The sequence below is a fragment of the Notechis scutatus genome, chromosome 2 (assembly GCF_049901735.1).
Source record: "Notechis scutatus isolate UNSWTSFEM ecotype Mainland chromosome 2, rNotScu1.2, whole genome shotgun sequence".
NCBI lineage: Eukaryota > Metazoa > Chordata > Lepidosauria > Squamata > Elapidae > Notechis > Notechis scutatus.
In genome coordinates this window covers 134,552,243-134,570,790 of record NC_142010.1, presented here as the reverse complement: position 1 = coordinate 134,570,790, position 18,548 = coordinate 134,552,243, and the positions used below count along the sequence as shown (strand labels likewise).

Genomic DNA, 18,548 nt, shown 5'->3' with positions numbered 1-18,548 from the left:
TATTAATGAATCTTTTGTATTTTGGCAAACTTGTTAATTGCTGTACTCGTCTGAACAGAAAAAAGGTACAAACTGAATGAGTGAATATACACATACAATCTTATTCTCACCTACATTATAGCTTGATTATGAAATATACATCATCTGTGCTTTTTTAAGTGAAAACCAAGATTCAAGAATGACAAATTTGAAGTGAAATAATACATGGTGAATATCTCCCCCATGGTGATTTTATCCTTTTACTCTGCTTCCTTCATTTATCACTCTGGCCTCAAAGATCTGCGTCTAAGAACTCTAAACTTAGCTTTTGTGCACATCTCTCTCCTGTAACACTATCAAGTTCACTGCAATTATTTTTAGTCAGATAAAATATTGCAGTGATAGGGTCCCTGTGTAGAAAATGTAAGGGTTTTCAGATTCTGTCTTTACTTTACATAGCAGAAAGGAAGAAAACAAAAGCGGGGGCTCAAGCTGCGTATGGTGGATCATGGCATGACATTGCTGTTGGCTTAAACTTGTTCAAAACCCAACACTTGAGCAGTTGGGAGTAACAGTACCATTTGCAAATTCATTAAACATTAGAAAGGAAAAAGCAGCATTTATCATATGTCCCTGTACCTTACACAACTGTAGGCTTTTTGTACATTCCAAACATACAGAGGTTTCTGCATATAGACCTTCCTTTGCAGATGCCCACACATCTGCTGCATAAACATTCAGGGTAGCTGTACTGTGGCAACCATAGAGACTGAGTAACAGCATGAATCTGCAGTGTAATTCTATGAAAGGACCTATTGTGTTAAGTAGGAGTGCTGTGTGTGTGTGTGTGTGTGTGTGTGAGAGAGAGAGAGAGAGAGAGAGAGAGAGAGAGAGATGAATCAAGTTGAAAAACAAAGATCTTTGGAATCCCAAAGATCTGCACAAACAGGAACCCCTGCCAATGGATGAGTCTGCCTCTAGACAGGAGTATCCTATAAATCCATTCACCAGCAATAGTCTGTCCTATCAAAGAATCTCAGAAGGATCAACAAAGGTTGAATAAAGTAAGACTGTGGGACATCACAGTGATTGGGCAAGACATGGGAAGGTTCTTCTGGATGCTGAGCCGGCAAATGTATTGTTTCTTTTTTTACATACTTCAGAAAAAAAGACCTTCTGTCTGAGATCCCAAGCTGAGGAAAATGAATCTCAAGCTAGATCTATTGGAAACAGTGACCTGGATAGCTGTAGGAACCAGCCAGCTAGGTTCTGCAAGGATCCCGTTGCAGAACCTCAGGCTGAAGTTCCTCCTATGAGCTGAGAAGTCGGTTGTTCAGTTTGGGCCACATTTCAGGCCTTCCCACCTTTGACCAGCTGAGGTAAGCTGGCAAGCCCTGGTTTTCTAAGCCTCAGTCTTCTTATCAAAACGGGGACAGTCATACTTGAACTCCCTAGAGAACAAGGATTACTAAAAGCACGTACATGGAGTGCTTTAAACATGAAGTATTCATTAGCAGGTCATTTATTTTAAAGCCAAAGACTCAGAAAAGGAATACATTGCTCATCTGGCTCGCCGTGTTTGAAGGCATTTTGTTTGCGAAGGAGGCGGGGAAAAAAACCCCGCTACTTCTAGAATTTATCCTTCTTTGCGTGAGGAAGCCGGGAGTAGTTTAGTCTTCATTTAAGCAGACCAGGGAAAACTGCCTGGAAGGCACCCCGATTGCAAACTGAAATGAACTCGCTGCGTCACGAGCGAAAACAAAGCGGTCAAAAGGGATGCCAAAGATAAGCATTCTGGGATGGACTCCGGAGTTTGTATTTCGGGATGAGGGGGGCGGGGAGGAGGGCAGGGAAACTTCTTCCGAGAAGGGCACTTGGCCAGCAGCCTCCGGCGCGTCCTTCACCCGCTCCGCAGCGACAACCCAAATGCCCTTCTCTGTGAGGGACGCCCGGCGGTGGCGAGGCGATTTCCTACCTCGCCTCCCTTACAAGGCTCGAGCTGCCGGCGGGCGGCGCGAGAAGGGAGGTGCTCGGGAGAGGGCCGAGAAGCAACTTCGAGTCACACGGGGCGGGTGGGGGGGGGGGAGGTGGAGAATCAAACACCGGGGCGGGCCGCAGGCGTTCACTTTCCACGGGGTGAGCGCGGCCAGACAACACAGGGGAAAAAAGCACGCAGCAGCAGCTTCTCGGGTTGGGAGTGGAAGGGGGGGCGGTCAATGGCTGTCCCCAAGAGAACGGGGCTGGGATTGGTGCTATGAGCAGCTGGGAAACTCCCCAATCCCCCTTATCTCCTCCTTCCTTCCTTCCTCCCTCCCCCCACTCGCCCGCTCCATTTCGTTTGTCGCTCCCAAGATCTGTCGACACCCCACCCACAAACAAGAAAACAAACCCAGAGGCCATTAGAGGCTGCGTGCGCTGCACGACGCTGCTGCAAGGTGCAGGCTGGTGAAAGCGAGGAGAGGCAGATGGTTTAGGTTTTGAGAGTCCCTCTTCTCCCGCCCGCCCCCGCAACCCCAAAGCTTTGCCCAGTTTGCAGCCGCCAAAGGTTTTTCTTTTCCACCCAACAAAGTAGCGGCAGAAGCGGGTGGGCGCTCGCGCTCTCCCCGCCCCCTCTCCCCGGGCCTGGCACTCCTTCCCTCCCGCCTTCCTTCCTTCCCTCTCAGGGCTTTTAGCCCAAACCACCCTGTTCTCTTCCAGCGTGTGAGTCACGCTCAGGGAACTGACTGGCACAGAAGCCTTTCCCGCCCCAAGTGAGGCGGTCTGGTAATTATCCTCACTAGGGAGACCGGCAGGAAGAAAAGGCGAGCTTGAATTCAGCATTATATTGTCCTTCTGATTCAATTCATGCCCAGTCCAAATTGCTGTTCACCAGGTAAAACGTGGGGACTACATAACAGCCAGAAAGAGGTTCAGCCAGCTTCCAACAGATTCCCCTGTGTTGAGAAGGGCTGCGGTACATTTACAGAAATAAAGAGGAGGACTTGTCCTTGGAAAGACCTCTGCATTCCAGCCTATCTGTAAGAATCCGTGAATGCATTGGGTTATTTATTTATTTATTTTTTAATGCAAGAAAGGATAGAATAGCTTTCTAAAGCACCTTACACTGATGAATGGAAACATTAATTTGATGGAACCACACTAGTATGGTGCAGGAAGCCTCATGCCTGCAGAGTATGGGGATGGTCAAGTGGCCGGTGTGGAACAAAAGCTGCCTAGGTGACTTTGAGCCTGTTACTCTCTCAGTCTGATCTACCTCACAGGGTTGTTGCCACGGGAAAAACCAGGAGGTGGCCATGCTGGCTTTCACATCTAGAGCTCCTCAAAAGTGAGATAAGGTACTAACAGATAAGGAATCAAATGATTGCGGACTTGTAAAAAAAAAAGCTGAGGACTTTGGATACCATATACAGGTAGTCCTTGACTTATGACCACAATTAAGCCCAAAATTTATGTTAGTATGAGCCACGATGGCGCAGTGGTTAGAGTGCAGTACTGCAGGCTACTTCTGACTGCCGGTTGCCTGCAATTTGGCAGTTTGAATCCCACCTGGTTCAAGGTTGACTCAGCCTTCCATCCTTTCGAGGTGGGTAAAATGAGGACCCAAATTGTTGGGGGCAATATGCTGACCCTGTAAATTACTTAGAGAGGGGTCTAAAGTCTTAAGTGCTATTGCTACTAAGTGAGACAGTGAATGTTAAATGAATTTTGCCTCATGACCTTTCTTGCTACTGTTCTTAAGTGAATCTGGCTTCCCCATTGACTTTGCTTGTCAGATGGTTGCTAAAGGTGAGCACATGACCCTGGGACACTGCATAAATACAAACCAGTTGTCAAGCATCTGAATTTTGATCATGTGACCAAATGCTGAAAAAACTAAATAGTTATAATTCAAGGACTGCAAACCCTGCCTAGTGCAAGAATCCACTTCTGCAGCAATCCCTATAGATGTCCTTCCGGCCTGTTTAAACATTTCTAACGAAAGAAAAATGTCTACCACTTTCAAAGCGTTCTGCTCCATTTGAGCAGCTCCACTGTTAAGAAATTCTTCCTGTTGTTCAAATGAAATCAACATAATAATACATGCATTACATTTATATGCTGCCAACTCCCAGTGACTATGTGTTCCTTGTCATTTAAATCCAGTATTTGTCTTGTCTCCTAAAACAACAGTGAACAAATTTACCTTGTCTTCTACATGGTAGCCCTTCAGGAGAAGCTATCATGTCTCCCTGTTCTCCAGACTAAACATACTCAGTGCTTCTGGCCATTCCTTCTAAGTTTTTTTCTTCCACACCAGAGGTAATTTTCTTCCTGAAATATGGTGCTCAGAACTGTCCACAGTATTTAGGTGCAGAACAGCAAAGAATAGAAAAGAATTTTAACTTCTCAAGCACGACACTATATTTCTATTGATGCAGTCAGGACTGCATTGCTTTTTGCCGTAGCTCTGTTACACTGTCACCTCATATTGATTTTGTAATTAACCAAGATGCCCAGATCCTTTTCACACATGCTGTTCAACATAGTGTCCTCCACCCTAAATTCATGACTGATATTTCTACCCAAATGAAGGATTTTGCATTTGTCCTTGATGAAATTCATCTTGCTGGCTTCTCCCCATTGTTCCAGCTTGTCAGTGTCTTCCCGAATCTTGATGTAGCCCTCTATAAAGTATTAATCTACCCACTAATTTTGGTCTCACCCACACATCTGATAATCGTATTTTCTAGCCTTTCTTCTAAGTCTTATACATAAATATGTTGAACAGCACAGGGCTAGAACAGAGCCCTGTGATGTACTATTCAACACCTTCAAGCCTGATGCAGTGCCACTAATGTATAATCATTGGGTAGAACTGTTCAACCAGTTCTACATCTATCTAATGGTAGTATAATCCACCCCACGTTTTTCCATCTCTGCCCTTAGGATTTCATAAAAGGCCTTTTCAACAAAAGGAGACTTAAGTAATAAGTAACTGTTAAGGAGTGCATAGAAAAGCTTTGGAATTTGGAGCAGTGAACTGTCAAATTTGGGTTAAGTGGTCATCTCAAACAAATTGCTTTTTCATCTTCCATTGCCTGAAACTTGCTGGGTCTTCCATCTAAGAAATCCTTTACCAAATTTGTAAACTATGTCATTACTTCAGGTGTAACCCTAAATTGTCAAACACATGCTTCCCAAAGAAATTCCAGCAATGGCATAAACGTTTGATTTATCACTGTTTTCTGATGGAAGCACAGTTGACTGGATTTACAGAACCAACAAAATCACAAAGGCTAGGTTTCCACAGTTCACCAAGTGATTATTAGTATGGCTTAGGTCTTGTGTGAAGCCAGTCATATTCTCTTTTTCCAAGCCACTGCATCTACTGGCTAAGGTAAGTAATCCTAGAATACTACAGGAATTGTCCTTCAATAAGTCAGTGGAAAGGGAATAGCTAGTGTGTTTATATTAGTGCTTTATAATACAGTATATGAGTGGCATAATAGAAATCCCTAGCCAAGAATTGCACTGCTGTTCTGAAATCTGAAAACCAGAGAAATTACATGTAGCTTAGGCATCCTAAAACAGTGTTTTGTTAGGCTGGCTAATAAACTATGGTTAAACTAATGAGTATGCCCAACATGTGAACTAATTTATTGGCTCAGCTCTGATGTCATGTCAAATAATGGCTTGAACTAACCACAAAGTGTGGTTTGGTTCTACTTGTTCTGATACTTGACCCAAATTCTTTCCAAGCTGATGGGAGTCAAATCATAATTCATTTTATATATCAAGTTTTCCAGTGTTTAAAATGCGAATAATGGATTAATCTGCCAAATCATATTTTCTTTCTTTTTAAACCAAACTACAATCAGCTTGACTATTTTCAACTTCTTTCTACTTAGCATCTTGCATTCAGAAGCTAAGGCAGATCAGACGTACTGTTTAAAACCTAAAAATGCAAAACTGCAAATGTTACAATCACAGTAAGCAAACTCAGTTCAGACTACAATTTCCAATGTAGATTTGCTGACTGGTTACAATCCATTTCTGGTCAGGTCATGCCCAGCTCTGAAGGTATAAAATTGGGCGTACCTCTTTAAGCATAAATAAATGGCTAATTTGGGGCAATTTTTTTCATAATTTGGATTTATTACATGCCTTACAAAATCTAAGTACTTGAAAAGGATACCTAATTCCAAACAAAAATAAACTCCATAAGATACAACTTTGTTCTTATTTACATTATTTATTTAAATTTATTGGCTGCCAACTCCAATGGATTCCATTTTTATAATAGAATTGAGGTTTTGGTTCAAAGAAGAGAATTGTTGCACTGTTTTTTTTCTCTGCTGCAATTCTGTTAGAGCATGAGTAAAACATAAATATTAATTGTTTATAGTTACAGGTAGTCCTCAACTTAACAACAGTCCATTCAGTGACTATTCAAAGTTACAGCATCACTGAAAAAGTAACTTATGACCATTTTTTACACTTATGACCATTGCAGTTTCCCCACAGTCACATGATCAAAATTCAGACTGTTGGCAACTGTCTCACATTTATGACAGCTGGAGTGTTCCAGGAGCATGTGATAACCTTTTCTGACCTTCTGACAAGCAAAAACAATGGATAAACCAGATTTGCTCAACTGTGTTACTAACTTAACTACTGCAGTGATTCACTGGCAAGAAAGGTAGTAAAACTCATTTAACAAATGTCTCACTTGGCAATGTAAATTTTGGACTCAATTGTGGTCATATGTCAAGAACTACCTGTATTTTTTTTGTGAGCTGCCCAGAGTTCCTGGAAATCAGGCAGTAAAAAGTTTAATAAATAAGAACTACCATATGTTTGCACTTTGTACTATGCTAATTGCTTGTTTGGTTTTGTCCTATGCTAATGGCTTGTTTGGTTTTTCTTTAGCTTTGCTATTCACCCATCCAAACATGGTTTATTGAATAAACCGTCTTAAACCATGACTTCCCATGGATCTTGGGAATAGAATACAACTCTGAGAAGTCCTTTGATCCTTTTTAGGGCTATGATTGATAAAATGTAGTTGAAAACGTCTAGCCAATATTTGCTAAAAGAATAAAAATTGTTAGGGAGAGACTTTCAGCACTATGGTTAATTTGCCATCCCTCCTCATCTGTAGAAAAACCGGAATAAGTTATGAGAAATGTTAAAATCACACAAATAAAGTGCCAGTTTCTATTCTCTATCTGGTTTTGCATAATTTACATTAAAATGAACGAGAGTTATATAAGATTCAGCTTTTCTCATTGTCAAACTTCAGGTTTTGTTATTCTACGCATCTTTATAAAGATCCTGTAGTCTACTGGATATCAGGTTTCTCAACAGAAGAGCAGACTAGAACAAAGACACACAGGGACACCTAATTCATGGAGCAAGTAATCTAGTTTAGGAAGCACTGTTACTAATATTCTAAGCGCTGAATCAAAAGCTGTTACCTGAAGAAAGAGTTGCTCTTTTTCCTGCCACACTGGGTTTTCAAATCACAGTGTGTGCACTACATAGATGCAAAACAGACAATGCAAAAGCCAAGGTCACAAAGTGAGTTTCAGGGTCACACCTAAAATTTGAGAGGGAAGGGGTATGTGGCCATCCTGTGTAGATTATAGAGAGGAAAAGAAAGCATTCTGTTGTTTCAGGTAGTCCCCGACTTTAGACCACAATTGAGCCCAAGATTTCTGTTGCTAAGTGAGACAGTTAAATGAATTTTGCCCCATTTATGACCATTCTTGCCACAGTTAAGTGAATCACGGCAGCTGTTAAATTAGTAGCACAGTTGTTAAGAAAACCTGCTTCCCCATTGACTATGCTTGTCAAGGTTGTAAAAGGGGATCACATGACCCCAGGACACTGCAGTCATCATAAACATGGGTCAGTTGTCAAGTGTCTTTTAATCATATGACCATGGGGATGCAACAGTTGTGTGAAAAATGGTCATAAGCCACTTTTTAAGTGCAGTTGTAATTTTGACTGGTACTACATGAACTGTTATAAGTCAAGGACAGTTTATATTGCATTTATTTAAGGAAAAGAGGAATCTTGTAGGATTTCCTGTCTTATGGACCAAAACTCAACAGCTATCATGAAGAAGTGTGTGGATTTGCTGCTCTGACTTGGGTAAGCTAATGCCTCGAGCTGAATACCTTGAGCCATGCCGTTTGCAGAAATCACAAACTAGCAAACCATGTTTCAGTCCAGCATGCTGGCTAAACCCAAACCATGTTATCAGTTTATAGTTCATTGCATCACATGAACCCAGGAAATGTGAGTTATTCTTAAGATTGGTAAAGAACATATGCAGTGCCCTGCATATGTTCTTAGCTACACTTTGCCAAGGAATCTGTTCTCACGGTAGACAACCGGAATAAGAAAACTCACTAGTTTGTCAGGAGGTGGCCTTGAGACACACTGCCACTGAGGTCCAGGACTGTCATGAATTGGTTCAGTCCTTTTCTGAAGCCCAGCCAAGCTGGGAGCCAGGTTAACCATGGGCAGGTATGTTATATGACCACAACCATAATTAAGGTACAGGTTGTGGGTTACCTATTGGTCTACATTGATTAACAAGTTACAATTAACTGTATAAATTTCAGTTCACCAAAAGACGAATGATTTTTAGACTTGATGTGTGAATTCACCAAAGACAAGACACAATCAAACACAACAGATTATGGCTTCATGTGGTATGTTGATCTAGTCAATGAGTAGTAGCTTGCTCATCCGTTTGGAAGTATGCTAAGAACCACCTAGGCCCATTCGGGAAGGCTGGGATTTACCTGGGACCAAAACACAAGGTCAACAGCAGAAGATTCTAGAGCAGGAGCAGTAACTCACCCCTCCACCCCCCCAGGACTTAACCAAACCAAGCTTCAGAAATGAGGGCTTTTGTTGGTGCTTGAAATGAGAAAAGGGCTCTTCCAGTAGGATCTCTTCCCCCCTCCTTCCTATGAAGGCGAAGAAGCTAGTTAAAGACGGCCTCATTAGCATACCCACCTCTTCCAGGGTGAAACTGGGCTCCACTGAAAGTGCTTTTCATGAAGACTATGAAAATCCAGGAGCTGCAACGCAAATGCATTTATTCTGCAAACTCATTCACCTTATGGGATAGGGATGCCACCTCCCAGTTTCACCTTCGAGGCAGCCGAGAGAGCAGGTTGGACGCAGGGAGAGACAGAGCACAGCCTCCCAGAATAGCTTTTCACCCGTCTCTCCCCAGAGCTCGGAAGGGTTGTTATTACCGATATCCTCCTTTATTAATTTACCAACCCCACCCCTGGGCTCTGTCCTGGATGCCCAAATGCCTCCGAGGGTCTGTTGAGGCTCTATTAAAATACCACTCTCGACTTCATGTTCTGAACGGAGGACAGAGCTGCGCTTCCCGTTTCTAATCAACCGTGGATAAAGCCGATTCACGGTCAAGGGAAGTCCCGAAAAGGAAAGCACCCAGTGGATCACTTCAGGATCTTACGAGAATTGCTCAGGTAGCCCAAGCACTCGATAACACGTCATTCTAGTTGCTTCGTTTCATTCAGGGGACCTCTGGAAGCCAGGATTTCCTTTAAGCCGCTCGGCAGCCTTCCCGTTTTAGATCTCTCTTCGGATTTAATAGGAATTTTTACTGTTCCTTCAGGGCGGCGGGGGTCTAATGGCTTGGACCGCAAGAGAGGGAAAACGAAGACTCGGGGAGAACTTGCTTGAGAAGGAGCCCACCCCCCACACCCACACCCCGTTTGAACCCCTCTCCTTGAAAGTGGGGGGTGGGGGGTTGTCTCGGCTCATGTCCAGGAAAACAGAAACCGCCCGGCTATCGCTCTGCCTTTAGGACCCGGGGGATTGCGAGCGGCGGCAGCAGCTGCCGCAGGCAGGGCATGAAGGACGGGAGAATAAGGCGGGGGGAAAGTGATGGTGAAGCCAGGACTCCCAGGCTCCGCCTGGATCGGATCCGATCCACTCGGTGGGATCGGCTGGGGTTCCCCCCACGCTCTCCCCACCCCGCGCGCCACGCGTCCCGCACCCGCTTACCTGGCGGAGGAAGGCTCTCCGGAGGCAGAGGGGGGTCCGGGAAGCCGGGCTGGAGGGCGGCGGCGGATCCGACGGGGGTTCCCAGCCGTTTCCTCTCTTCCTTCCTCTCCGTCTCCGTCGGGGAGCAGGTGGCTGTTGAAGCCCTGGCGCTGATGTCACCAGGCGGCTGCTGCTGCTGCTGCTGTCTCCTCCCCAGCCCCATGCAGGAGGCAGAGGCGAAGGCAGGACGATGAATTATTTAAAGGTGCAGGAGCCTTGCAGGCAAAGGCGAGGGAGATCGCAAAGCGCGGTGGGGGGACGGGGACGGGGCGCTCCCGTTCCCTAGCCCAGTTACCGCCCGCCTCCCGCTGTAGTACCCGGAAAATGGGGACACGGGGAGATCCCTCCAGCTAAGGAGCGAGTCGAGAGGGGGCAGAAAAGATCCTTAGTATTAGGGATTTCCCCCCACCCGTCTTCGTGCTTCAAGGGGTCGCTAATGGGTAGATGTCACGCGGTTGGCTGCAGGCGGACGCACATTATCCCGGCTACCTTTAATGCACCTTGGAGAACAAACAGCCGCGAGTGGTTTCCCTTCTCCAGCCCTCGGATGAAGGCGCCACCGGTCCCCTCCTCCCTTCCTCTCTCGCCCTCTCTGTCTCTCTGTCTCTCCGGGAAACCTCGAAGGCTGCGAGCGCACCCGGGGTCATCTCCGCGGATAGAAGTAAATCCTACCGCAGTCAAGAGGATTTATTCCAGCGGGAGGAAAGACGCTTTAGGTCGGGCAGTATTAATTGCGCCTTGCGGAGGGGGGAAGGAAATCGCACGAACGGAAAGAAAATGCCCTACTCAGACCTCCGAGCCGGACTGAACAACCTTGTCAACAAGCTACTCCAAGCTCACAGTGAGGGGGCTCTAAGCAGGACACGCATTGACCCCACCCTGCTTTTATAACTCCTTGGGCAGGAGCAGCTCCAAAACGGACTATGATCCTATCTATAGTAATGATACTATACAAGTATAACGAATAGGACCCCCTCCCACAGAAAGCCCCGTTTCGCTGAATGCTTCCCCCACCCCATACATTTACTTGCTGTGTAAGAGGATGGGGTGGTAGTGAGTATCCTGTTTCTTCTCCTTACTGGGTAGAGAATACATGCATGTAGATCACCTGGGCAATCGAGTTGGTTGCTTTCCCTTTTTCGAATAAGCGTGGCTGGTACCCATTGCTGTTATTTCTTAGCTTTGGCTTTTAACGAATTCTGCAGCCGACCTGAGCAACTAGGATTCTATGGATGCTTTAGATTGGAAGCATCAGATTTAGCCTGGCCGCCAGAAGTGCTGCAAAATGAGGAAAATTTTGTAGGAAGTTATTAAATGGTACGACACCAGCACCAATGCCATCATTTTCCTCAGGGAAGGTTCCTTTTTCTTTCTTTTTCCCCCCTAACTTCCTACTCTCGTCTATGAATGGCAGGTTACATTAAATTTGCCCTCTTTTTTGTTTTTCTTTATTTTTAAAAAACCCTGAGGCAAATTCTGTTTTATTGACTTGAAAAGAGGTACTGTATTTTAAATCAAATTCCAAAAGTGTAAAACAAGGGGCAAATCTAGCTGAATTCAGAAAAGCCTTTATAGGTAGTCCTTGAGTATCAAACACAATTGAGCCCAATATTTATGTTAACTGAAACGTTTGTTAAGTGAGTTTTGCCCATTTTACGACTTTACTTGCCACAATTGTTGACTGAATCAATCACTGCAGTTGTTTAGTAACCTGGTTGTTAAGTGAATGTGTCTTCCCCATTGACTTTGCTAGTCAGAAGGTCACAAAAGGGGATCCCATGACCCCAGGACACTCCAACCATCATAAATCAGAACCAGTTGAATTTTGATCATGTGACCATGTGGAAGCTGCAACGGTGGTGTGAAAAACGGTCATACGTCACTTTTTTCAGTGACATTGTAACTTTGAATGGTCACTAAATGCATTGTTATAAGTCAAGGACTACCTGTATAAGATTTGATCTTAAAAAAGAAAAAGTTCTAGGAGATTGCTGTCTTTTAAGTAAGTTGGGGTTGCTAAGCAAAATTGGGGTCCACCATATCCAGACAACCACCAGCTCAGTGTTTTTCAATCTCAGCAACTTTAAGATGTATGGACTTAAACTCCCAGAATTCCCTGGCCAGCATGGGTGATGGCAGCAAAGAAATAGAGATTCTGTATCACTTTGCTGTCATCTAGTGGCTGCCCATACATTTGCAACCTGGTCTTAAGCAAAGCATCTTAAGATTGGTTTCGCTGTTCACACTAACTGACTAAGTGGGTGTCATGCCCCTGGTGGAGACTGACTCTAAGGGAGAGGAGGAACAGTGGACAGGGAGTGGAAGTGTGGCTCTGGAGGTTGTGGAGGAGGATGGGGAAGGGCAGAGGCTGGCTGAGCAGTCAGAGGAGGACCCGGGCCCATCCCCTATCCATCCTAGGGCACGCAGGGAGGAGAGGATAAGGGAGAGATATGGTCTACTTGGGAGGAGAGGGCCTTGATCCTCTTCATGGGCAGCAGCTGTAACAACTGAATAAGAGTACAGACCTGCGTATGGGCAAACACTGGAAACAAAGCATGGAAATATCTCTAGCTTACGGTTCCTCTCTGAGTTTGATGTCCTTCCCAGTAAGTGTTATCTGTGGAAGTCCTCCAGCCCTTATCTTGCCTGGTTTGTGTTGCTTTTTCCCTTCTTCTTGTAACAGTTTGTGTGGGAGTTTTTTTGGCTTCTGTCAATATTCGGAGCTTAGAAGCAAAGTGAAGGAATAAAAGGGGCTTTACCTGTTTTCTGTGACTGTGTGTGTTTTGTATCCCACCCTGAGTCATCACAGTGGGGAACCTGTAACGGAAGAAGGACCTCCATCAAGATAATTCCAAAGCAGAATGACCTCAAAACAAAATGGCCTAAGGAAAAATCAGTGGCAGTACCATAAGTTTAAGCAAAACAGCAGATTGAGTAGGTGGGCCCACAAATGCACAAGGACTGGATTATTACATCCTGAGATAATGGAAGTGCTACCCAGTCAGTTGAAGTAAACATAAGACCATTAAATCCATAACCTAAAATGGTCTGGAGCATTGCTAAAATGAAGGGCCAGCATAGAAAAGGATGTAAAAACTTGAGCTATTGGAGTGGCAAAAGCTAGACGAAGGCTGCAAAGAAATCAAATGACCACTGGATGGCAGCAAAGATATGCAATCATGTAAACTACTGGCAGCCACCTAGTGTTCCTCTGGATTCTTGCTGCCTGAATCTGGGAAACCAACAAAAACTATAGAAAACAACTAATTTCTGATACGTCATGCCAAGCAGAGGCTGCTAGGGGAGACCTCCAAGCTCCCAGTCATTCGGAGATCTATCTTAGAATGTATACATTCAAAGTACATTCTTAATTATCTATATATTGAAAAAGTAACTCAAAGATTTAGGAGCTGTTCCAGAGTTGAAATATCAAAACTCTACCCACCCTTAGTTGGGTTGCTAAATCATCTAAAAGGATTTACTGTCTGCCAATCAGTCTGCAGCATTTTGTAATCAAGATGTACACTTGGCCAATGGTGTTGGAGGAGGCTGACTTTATATGTGCCTTTACAGGCATGATCTGATATTGCTTGTCTGCAGTTAGTCACTAGCAAAGGTAGCTCAAGAGGCAAACTGGGTGCGGCTTCAATACTTTCTTTTCTGTCTCTTTTCCCACAGGCACATCTTTCCCTGTACTGGGTTATCAACAACGTGATTGACTATCTCTTGCCAGGCCAAATCAGGATTATTTGCCCTATTAGGCAATTAGAAGGAGGAGAAACAAAATGGAAAGAAGGGGGGAATGCAATCATTTCTTAATTTCTTTAAAATGGTTAGTAGGCAGGTATGGGAGAGTTTTCAAGAGACAACTGGACTTTCTGGTTTTTATTGGAAGACATTCTGCTTTTCATCCAAGGAGCTCATTCAGCTCTATGGGATAGTAACTTTGCACCAAAGCAGAGGTGGTATTCAGCAGGTTCTGACCAGTTCTGGAGAACCGGTAGTGGAAATTTTGAGTAGTTCGGAAAACTGGCAAATACCACCTCTGCCCCCACCTATTCTCTGCCTCCTGAGTCCAGAGGATTGGCTGGGTTTTCTTTGGTTGCTCTACACAGGAGAATGGAGCTGGAAAGCAGGTTAGTGGGGTGTGGAGGGAATTGAGATTTTGCAGTATCCTTCCCCCAGGAATGGGGAGGGAATAGGGATTTTACAGTATCCTTCCCCTGCCACGCTCACAAAGCCATGCCATGTCATGCCCACAAAGCCACATCCACAGAACCGGTAGAAAAAAGTTTTGAATCCCACCACTGCACCAAAGCTACATCTCCAGATAAACATTCTTTAATCTTTCCTGCCCTGATATCCTCTAGGAATTGAGCAAGTGAGCTGGGAATGATGGGAGCTGTAGTCTAACGTACTTGTGAGGCAATAGGTAAGAAAAGACATTTCTCTGTATGCCGTCATATCTGGTAAAGAGGTTTTGAGGTTTTGGGGAGTGGTGGTATTGATAGCCCTCTCAAACACATTACATTTTTAGGGTGTAGACTTGCCCTCTTGGTAATATCTCTCATGCCACATTGTGGAATCTTTCTGATGAAAGCTCACTTGGGCTATCTCTTAAGCAGTTCAATAGCAATTTAAATGCCAGCTAAATTTATTTTTATTTTTATATTTATTTATTTATTTATTTATTTATTTATTTATTTATTTATTTGATTTGATTTGCCAATTGTTTACAAGATAATAAGTATAAGTGTATACATAGTTGTGAATACATGAAATGGGTACATATAAGAAAAATAAAAGAATAAGAGAAACAATAGGACAGGGACGGTAGGCACGTTGGTGCGCTTATGCACGCCCCCTTTCTGTGTGTTTAACAGTAAGCCTTACAATGGGACTTTGTGTAGTCACTCCCAGAAGGGTGCCTATGGAACACTTCTTGCTTCTTGTTAGATGTGACTGTGATTGTTTTAATTCTGCTTTGTTTTGCTTTAACTGGTTTGATATGCTAGCTGATGCATTGGCTTTTGTAAAGAATTGCAGTGCACAAATGCTAATTATAAAATAAACGCTTAACATTCTCCACTGTAGTTAATAAGTGTAACTAGAACTTTCAACACATTCAGAATGAAAAGTAAGTTGTTAGTTTGGATCACATGGGTTGCTTTGTAAAGAAATGAATAAATATCACTAGGATGATAAAACCAGCACATACAAAAACATGTTAAGCCTCTGAAATGTGAGATAGATACCAGTTTATCTAGCGGCCACAGCTGTGAAAAAGGACTTGGACAATTAACCAAATTAATCAAATGGAACCAAAACTCTTTTTTCCTTTACTTGCTCTCAGTTTTTGTGCTCTTATGTCTCTAAACTACAATGGTTAAGAATAGGAAAGTCAATTACCTACCATTTCAAGAAACTGGTTTCGAGTCTGATAGCACTTTTTTCCGGCTAACAAATTGTATTCAAAGACATAAGCTTTCTTGAGCTGCAGTGTCAAATGAAGGAAGCTACAATCTTTTAATAACATTTGTTAATCAGAAAAAGTACTCCCAGGTTCCTGATTTTATTTGCTACCATAAACTAGTGTGGTTCTACCATTGTCGACCATTTTGAGACAACTAAAGCATTCAAACAGTAGCCTAATTCCTAAAATAGACTCCATGGTTTAAATGTGGGAGAACCTCAAAAACACCCGAGAAAACTCTCACCCCTAATCTTGGCCTTGTTTTAATAAGTCATACATGGTTCTGCCTATTTTGCATAATTGCTCAGCCTTCTGCATCTCTTGGTACTTTTCCAAAATTACAGGTAGCACCTGTGACCTCAAATTGCTCAATGCTATGTCTAAATGAATTCTGAAGCGTGAAGGATTTCCTTTCTCCTGTGTCAGTTCCAGAGAAGGTTGCCCTCCCAAAATTTCTTATGAATTGGTTCTATTCAGGAAACCTTACTTCCCAATTCCTATCATGTAAAGACAAGTCCACAGTTACTCAGTGGTGAAGAAATGATACTGCACATGCTCAGATGCACCCTCGGGTCCTGAATTATCTATATAAAAGCTAAATACCATCATGCATCATCACAAAATCTCCTGAACCGTAAAGCCTACAAACTTGAAATTAACTTGAAATTTGGCACGTATGTTCCTCTTGGCTTCTAGGTGCTCAGTAAGAAAGGATTTTTTGAAATGATCATCAGAACATTAGTATTTCCTATATTATTATTAACATGCTCTGATGCTAAGAAGTTCTACTCCCCCTCCCCACCTGAAAAGAAATCTGTTCCAAATGCAAAACACAAGCAGAGGAGGGGAGTTTCAGTTTCAGAACACCAAGTAGCTTTAGTACAGAACAGTTGAGTTAAGCCATGCCCAGGCTCCTTGCTGTCTCCTCTTTGCTCACACAGCAAATACGCTTTCAGTTTCCAAACAGCCCTCAACTCTCTCACACACTGACAGGACACTAGCTAGATGAATACCGATGGATGCTGGTAGGAAGAGGCAGAATTCCCCACCCCCTTATTTTCCTCCCCAAAAACTAAGCCCAACCACATAGTTTCATAGTGAATCAAGGGGAATCGAGCTAATTACCGATATAGTCTGTGCAGACACCTGTCCTAGAAAATAATCTTGCAATCTTGCAATATGTTAATCTTAACTTGAATTGAGCAATCCTTCCTTACATGCTCCTATGTTAGGAACAGATTTGCCTCTACACGTTCCTTCTTCTGCTTTAAAGGGAATCAGGCCTGGATTGGAGATTTCACTTCAGGTAATGCAGTGTTCTCCCCGGGTAGGTAATTAAGTGCTTGGTGAGCATGTAATATTATACGCTAATAAGGATTGAAATTGCCAGTTTGAGCAGAAATGGGGGGAAAAAGCTGTGAATCTCAAGGGAGGCAAGGTAAGATAGCTGGGGTAATGTTAAAACGTCAGTCCGATTGCTGCAGGGCAGATGGTAAAAGGCACTTAGGTGTGTGATCTTGCAAATTGCTAATATCGGTCAGGAAAGCTGTCTAGGTTTTGTTAAATTGCAAAGAATACATACCAGTGGTGGGATTCAATTTTTTTTACTACCGGTTCTGTGGGCATGGCTTGGTGGGCATGGCAGGGGAAGGATACTGTAAAATCTCCAGTCTGAGGTAGTATTTGCTGGTTCTCCAAACTATTCAAAATTTCCGCCACCGGTTCTCCAGAACTGGTCAGAACCTGCTGAATACCACCTCTGATTCATACTGTCTCTTTCTGTCTTGATTTCTGCTTTATACTAGCCACCCAGACTAGAATCCGGCTGTCGTGCTTTATTTTTCTACCTGTACTAAGATTAAATGGCTGCCATCATTCCATTTTCTCACTCTTCAATTCCAATCTGGCCACTAAGAAATGGCTTAGATGGGACAGGAAGTGATGCCATGATTCTGGTTTATAAGAATGTCATCTCATTGACTAGAAGCTCCATCCAACAGCTTTCAGATTTTCAGTATTATCATTAGATGCAGAGGTGGTATTCAGCAGGTTCTGACCAATTTTGAAGAACCGGTAGTGGAAATTTTGAGTAATTCGGAGAACCGGCAAATACCACTTCTGACTGGCCTTGCCCCCATCTATTCTCTGCTTCCCGAGTCCCAGCTGATCGGCTGAGTCTTCTTTTGTTGCCCTGCAAAGGAGAACGGAGCTGGAAAGCAGGTTAGTGGGGTGGGGAGGGAATGGGGATTTTGCAGTATCCTTCCCCTGCCATGCCCATCAAGCCACACCACACGCACCAAGCCATGCCCACAGAACCGGTAGTAAAAAATATTGAATCCCACCACTGATAAGATAATGTAAAGATACTGTTAGCGTATTGTCCATCCTACTGCCACCCAGTTAGCTGTGGTGATTTCTAGCTTAGTATTGGATTATCTTGGGTTTTATGTTGCGGAATTTAATGGCCTTTCAGAGACTGATAATCAGGGTTTAATGTTCACTGTAACAACTATGGTCTTTTCTCAAGTGGTATCTAATGTTGCAAGATTCCCATTGAATATGCTGTGCCATTTGGTTGGTGTTAATGATCTGAGTGGAGGGTCTTTCTCTAAATCTGGTCGCCCTAGGTAAAGTTGATTTTAATCTGACAAATCTACAGATCTCTGTAGAAATAGTGGAGTGGTTAATTAGTGTAAAATCCTAATTAATTTGGTCAATCTTGTAGAATAGAAATATTGACTAGTGAAGTGACAATCTATCAAGTCTGCTCATCACACCTTTCAGCCAGAATACTATCAAAAGGCTTCTCAAAAAAAAATATTTTTTTTGCATTTACTTTCACTAGTTTCCCCTATTGATAGCATCCTCCCAACTGTCAGGCATAGAGCTTTGCACATACATTAAACAAGTTGTACACTACTTGATAAGCAAACTAGATTATTTTTTTTACCATTTCTTCTGCAACATAAACTAAAACTTTACTGGTGTCCAATACTTTCTAGTATTTATAATTTCC

The 18,548-nt window shown here is 43.3% G+C and overlaps 1 protein-coding gene across 4 annotated transcripts in view; it reads right to left on the bottom strand.

Annotated features, from left to right (window-relative positions):
- The window catches only part of BAZ2A (bromodomain adjacent to zinc finger domain 2A), a 61,668-nt gene extending 51,378 nt beyond the window's left edge, over window positions 1-10,290 (bottom strand). For 2 of the 4 annotated variants that reach the window (XM_087956255.1, XM_087956256.1), the window contains exon 1: window positions 10,021-10,290. In XM_087956255.1, coding sequence (XP_087812381.1) covers window positions 10,021-10,222 — 202 coding nt within the window. In that variant the 5' untranslated portion in view covers window positions 10,223-10,290. Of the gene's footprint in view, window positions 1-8,991; window positions 9,057-9,466; window positions 9,640-10,020 lie in introns of those variants that run through there. The other 2 variants (XM_087956258.1, XM_087956257.1) reach the window with 2 other exon arrangements.
- Between the last annotated feature and the right edge of the window lie 8,258 nt (window positions 10,291-18,548).